The sequence below is a fragment of the Salmo salar genome, chromosome 02 (genome assembly GCF_965601325.2).
Source record: "Salmo salar chromosome 02, fSalSal1, whole genome shotgun sequence".
NCBI lineage: Eukaryota > Metazoa > Chordata > Actinopteri > Salmoniformes > Salmonidae > Salmo > Salmo salar.
In genome coordinates, this window is record NC_138292.1 from 15,649,579 (window position 1) to 15,655,394 (window position 5,816).

At 44.6% G+C, this 5,816-nt stretch overlaps 1 protein-coding gene across 1 annotated transcript; it reads right to left on the bottom strand.

Moving 5' to 3' along the window:
• Positions 1–5,045, bottom strand: LOC145860050 (DOMON domain-containing protein FRRS1L). The gene is made up of 5 exons (XM_082960213.1): positions 4,670–5,045; positions 4,039–4,123; positions 3,767–3,905; positions 1,056–1,302; positions 1–481 (listed from the first exon to the last, which is right to left on the bottom strand). Exons 1-5 carry the CDS (start codon positions 4,872–4,874, stop codon positions 309–311), a joined length of 849 nt encoding a protein of 282 aa, XP_082816339.1. The 5' UTR covers positions 4,875–5,045; the 3' UTR covers positions 1–308.
• Positions 5,046–5,816: the final 771 nt, after the last annotated feature.

Sequence of the window (5,816 nt, forward strand, 5' to 3'; positions counted from 1 at the left end):
TTGAGGGTGTGGCAGACAGAAATACAATGTGAACTCTCAGTCTTATTGCTGTCTCTTTCCTCTTCTCTCCACTTCTCTCCTCGTCTCCTCTCATCTCTCCACTTCTCTCCTCGTCTCCTCTTCACTTGTCTCATCTCGTCTCTACTCGTCTCTTCTCTCCTCTTCTGTCCTCTTCTGTCATCTCGTCTCCTCTCTTCTCTCCTCTGGGTTAATTGGTCGTCTCTCCCCTTCTCTCTTTTGTCTCCTCTCTCATCTTCTCTCCTCTTGTCTTCTCTCGTCTCCTCTCATCTCGTCTGCTCTCCTCTCTCTCAGGGGGTGCCCATCAGCAGATAGAAGGTGAGGGCTACTATGAGCAGCAGACAGAAGGGTGAGGAGAACGTCTGGTAGGCTGTAGACGGCATGAAGATGTCCTCATATTTATAGATGCTGATCATGTGATCGGAGACTGGCGGAGCATCGTTGTCATGACGGGTGATGGAACCTGGAGGAGAGGAGGAAAGAGAAGAGTGGGGGAGGAGAGTAAGAGAAAAAGGGTAGGGAAATAATTTACATGTAAAGTGCATTCGGAAAGAGCACAGGTTTGGGAACTCAATCGAACATCTCTGGAGAGACCTGAAAATAACTGTGCAACGACGCTCCCCATACAACCTGACAGAGCTTGAGAAGATCTGCAGAGATGAATGGGAGAAACTCCCCAAATACAGGTGTGCCAAGCTTGTAGTGTCATACCCAAGAAGACTCGAGGCTGTAATCACTGCCAAAGGTGCTTCAACAAAGTAGTGAGTAAAGGGTCTGAATACTTATGTAAATGCGATATTTCCAGTTTCTTATTTTGAAAACCTGTTTTCGCTTTGTCATTATGGAGTATTGTGTGTAGATTGAGGAGGAAAAAACAGAATTTAATATATTTTAGAATAAGGCTGTAACGTAACACAATGTGGAAAAAGTCAAGGGGTCTGAATACTTTCCGAATGGACTGTACATACTAATAAACACACACATCCACTCTCTGCACACACACAATACCACACACACACACACAGTCCTTGACTGACCTTGTATAGCAGGCCCCCAGGCCAACAGGTAGAACCAGGAGAGATGCAGATCCACCAGTGTCTCCTCTCTAGGGACGTAGAGCGGCCGTTTGAAGCGGCAGGTCACACGGTTGTTGTCAAACACGCCCTCTTCGTCCCTGGCAGGATTCCTCTTGATCTCCTTGGCCCACTGGCCCACGTTGTAGAAGTGATGGATACGAACACGCCCATTATCGTCATGGACACAGCCCATCACGTCATCTCCTCCCTGAGAGGGGTAGGGGTGAGGAGAACCAATCAGCATGAAGGATAGGTTGACCAATCAGCCTTGTTTTTGTGATGTGCCTTTCGTGGCAGACTTCATGTGTACCAGATGTAGTAAAAGCCTGAGCTGACTCTGACCCAAAATGTCTGTAGAGGTGCTGTTGACTAACTAAGAGTAGGCTGTATCAAAACAAAGAAAGTCCCACACTCTATACAGTGCATTCGGAAAGTATTCAGACCCCTTGACTTTTTCCATATTTTGTTACGTTACAGCCTTATTCTAAAATTGATTGAATTAAACATTTCCTTCATCAATCTACACACAATACCCCATAATGACAAACTGAAAACAGGCTTTTTGATTTTTTTTGCTAAATTATTAAAAATAAAAAACAGAAATACCTTATTTACATAAGTATTCATACCCTTTGCTATGAGACTCGAAATTGAGCTCAGGTGCATTCTGTTTCCATTGATCATCCTTGAGATGTTTCTACAACTTGATTGGAGTCCACCTGTGGTAAATTCAATTGATTGAACATGATTTGGAAAGGCACACACCTGTCTATATAAGGTCCCACAGTTGACAGTGCATGTCAGAGCAAAAACAAAGCCACAAGGTCGAAGGAATTGTCCGTAGAGCTCAGAGACAGGATTGTGTCAAGGCACAGATCTGGGGAAGGGTACCAAAACATTTCTGCAGCATTGAAGGTCCCCAAGAACACAGTGGCCTCCATCATTCTTAAATGGAAGAAGTTTGGAACCACCAAGTCTCTTCCTAGAGCTGGGCGCCTGGCCAAATTGAGCAATTGGGGGAGAAGAGCCTTGGTCAGGGAGGTGACCAAGAACCCGATGGTCACTCTGACAGAGCTCCACAGTTCCTCCAGAGTTCCTCTGTGCAGCACTCCACCAATCAGGCCTTTATGGTAGATTGGCCAGACGGAAGCCACTCCTCAGTAAAAGGCACATGACAGCCCAGTTGGAGTTTGCCAAATGGCACCTAAAGGACTCTCAGACCATGAGAAACAAGATTCTCTGGTCTGATGAAACCAATGTTGAACTCTTTGGCCTGAATGCTAAGCGTCGTGTCTGGAGGAAACCTGGCACCATCCCTACGGTGAAGCATGGTGGTGACAGCATCATGCTGTGGGGATGTTTTTCAGCTGCAGGGACTGGGAGACTAGTTAGGATCGAGGCAAAGATGAACGGAGCAAAGTACAGAGAGATCCTTGGTGAAAACCTGCTCCAGAGCACTCAGGACCTCAGACTGCGGTGAAGGTTCACCTTCCAACAGAACAACGATCCTAAGCACACAGTCAAGACAACACAGGAGTGGCTTCGGGACAAGTCTCTGAATGTCCTTGAGTGGCCCAGCCAGAGCCCAGACTTCAACCCGATCGAACATCTCTGGAGAGACCTGAAAATAGCTGTGCAGCAACGCTCCCCATCCAACCTGACAGAACTTGAGAGGATTTGCAGAGATGAATGGGAGAAACTCTCCAAATACAGGTGTGCCAAGCTTGTAGCGTCATACCCAAGAAGACTCGAGGCTGTAATCGCTGCCAAAGGTGCTTCAACAAAGTACTGAGTAAAGGGTCTGAATACTTATGCAAATGATATATTTCAGTTTATTTTATTTTATAAATATGCCACCAAAAAAAGTGCTTTGTCATTATGGGGTATTGTGTGTAGATTGATGACGGAAAAAACGATTTAATCCATTTTCGAATAAGGCTGTAACGTAATAAGCACGGGGATGGGTGGGCAAAAAGTCGGAAGGGGGTCCTCGAGGCAGCGCTACTGTCTCTGAAGGGGCACTGTAGTCATGCCTCCCAACAAGTGTGGGACGATGGTGTAAAGCGCTGAATAGCAGCATAACTAACGCGGTAGGGAGGGTAACATAATAACAGGTAATAAGCGCCTACCACGCTGCACAGGTCAACCTCCACCCTAACGTAACATAATACCCGTGGAATAAGCAGGGCGAATAACCTGAATGAACGATAGATAACATAATACCCTAATAACATAATACCCTAATAACACAATAACCTTATAACATAATAACATAATAACCTAATAACCTAATAACATAACAACCAAATAACATAATAACATAACCTAATAACACAATAACCTAATAACATAATAACCTAATAACATTATACCCTAATAACATAATAACATAATACCCTAATAACATAATAACCTAATAACATAATAACCTAATAACATAATAATCTAATAACATATTAACATAATAACCTAATAGCACGTAATAGCCTAATAACATAATAACCTAATACCATAATAACATAATAACATCATTGCAGAAATGTTGGTTATTAGGTTTACCCACTCAATTGTTGGAAGCAAATTGAGTGTAAGAACAAATCTCACGCATGCTCATCCCCACACACACACACACACACACCTATGCCCACACACACACAGATACGGTCCCTTACCATCTTCTTGTCTGAGGAGAAGCCTACAGCCACCCAGCCGTCAGTGTCAGCACTCATCTCATACTCCACGTCTGTCCCGATCCGCCGGTAACTCATGAAATAGTCACATGTCTCTGCATCACACCCCGGCTTCCCATACCTACACACACACACACACACACACACGATTAAGAAATGTAACCTCTTCAGAGTGATGTGCTCCCACATCTGCCAGAGTGGGACCACAGTACACAGAGAAACCCCTGGACACACACACACACACACACACTGACCTTATGCAGCCCTTGGTGACTCCACAGTCTACGACTTTGATCCTGGCGAAGGGATCCACAGGAGGGGCGGTGGGGAAGGGGTAGCCTGGAGAACACACACCACATAAGAAATGTTTAGGCTACTGACCTGCCTCTAGTCATCTTCTACAAGTTGTACCATATGTCATTTGGTGGGTTTCAGCCTAATGTGCATTCAGGGAAGCACAACTGCTCCTTCACGTTTCATAACAACATTGGGATAGTTTGAAATATGTTATTTTAGTTAATTTATTAAAATCTAATAATATACAACATTTAATGTGCTCGCCCAATGCTCGCCCATCTCCAGGCCGGCCAGTGAGAGCCAGAGCGGGGAGCTGCGGGTAGCTGGCGGTAGCTGGCCAGGGTCCTGATCTATGCATGAGTGGACTCGGGTAGAATTAAGACACTGTACGCTCGGTCTGTCAACCTGCGCATCATCACATAAATAGCCAATTAACCACGAATTACGTATCAACCACAGATGTGTAGATGCGCCCTCTGATTTCCATCAGGAAAAGGCCTACACATAAACACTGCCTTGATGACCATGAAGGCCACAGTAAGCTAAATTCCTCGTTCAGAAATGGTCTATCCTGTATCCCTTTCTCACCATCATCCGATAGATGTCTAGACTCCAGGAACTCCGAGGCGAACGTACTGTATGAGTCCTTATGGGGCTCCTTGTGGCCCGGCTCTCCGTGGTCTCCGTGGCTCGCCCGCAGTGCGCCTTCATCCGTGGGGCTCGGCGCTACCCCCCGCCAACTGCCCTGGACCAGGAGCACCGCCAGCTGCAGCAGGCTGCGCAGGAAAATCATGGCCAAAAAGGGAGTATAAAAACGGTCTAAAGGAGACAGAACTGAGACGGAATCATCATTGTTGGTTGTATTTGAGCATTTCTTTACGGAGCCTAATCACTGGACATCAATCGCATCACTACAGAATATTTTCAACGCGGTTGTTTAGTGTGTCGTAGGCTATTTCCCGTAGTGTGAATGGGCGCGAGAGGAGTGGGATCCAGTGCGGTCAAACGTATGAGCCTCGGTTAAACCAATCTGGAATTAGCGGGATTTGTAACTGAACCGATTTGTTTTGCCAATTCACCTAAATTAGTGTGAAACGGAGACGTCCATAATAATCCAAGTGATTGGATTTAATGTTAAAATAATGTAATAATATCCCAGTTTAGGGATGAATGTGTCTGTTGTTGGTTTCGCCCGTCTCCTCTCCTCTCTCCTAATGGCCCATTACGTCCATGATAGAGCCAATCACTGCAGCGTCCAATAGGAAACCTCGATGTACACTCAGCATTATCAATCTATCGTTTAAATTCCCATTCAGCACTGTTTATGTAAACACAGATGCCAATTGAATAACAATATGGGGTAATGTATGGGATTTATACATTTATTATGCTGAAATGTCTGCTATGGTAGGTTGGTTTCTTATTCCTTTCTGTGATGTGAAAATATTCTAGAATCTACATTACATTTTATTGTTGACAGCATTGATAACTCCCAAGGACTAAGGCCAAACTGCTGAAAAAAAGCAGGATACACAATTTACCAGTGGTTACAACTGGCTTTACAAGGATTGTGATTCTCAAATCTCACCCATTCTTCTTCTCTTGTCAATAATACAAAGATAATCATTTTAATTGTTTGTCTTTAATGCTTGTTTATTTATTGGTTAGAGAGGAACATTGAACCCAGAGCAGCTAACATCAGACATCTGAATTCATTACAGAATGCATGGTGGTT

Bases quoted from the DNA above. Each gene is read 5' to 3' on its own strand.
- LOC145860050 (XM_082960213.1), bottom strand. From the start codon at position 4,874: ATGATTTTCCTGCGCAGCCTGCTGCAGCTGGCGGTGCTCCTGGTCCAG. The intron at 4,124-4,669 runs GTGAGAAAGGGA...TGTGTTCTCCAG, and splicing joins TAGACATCTATCGGATGATG to GCTACCCCTTCCCCACCGCC. The intron at 1,303-3,766 runs GTAAGGGACCGT...TACCCCTCTCAG, and splicing joins TCTCCTCAGACAAGAAGATG to GGAGGAGATGACGTGATGGG.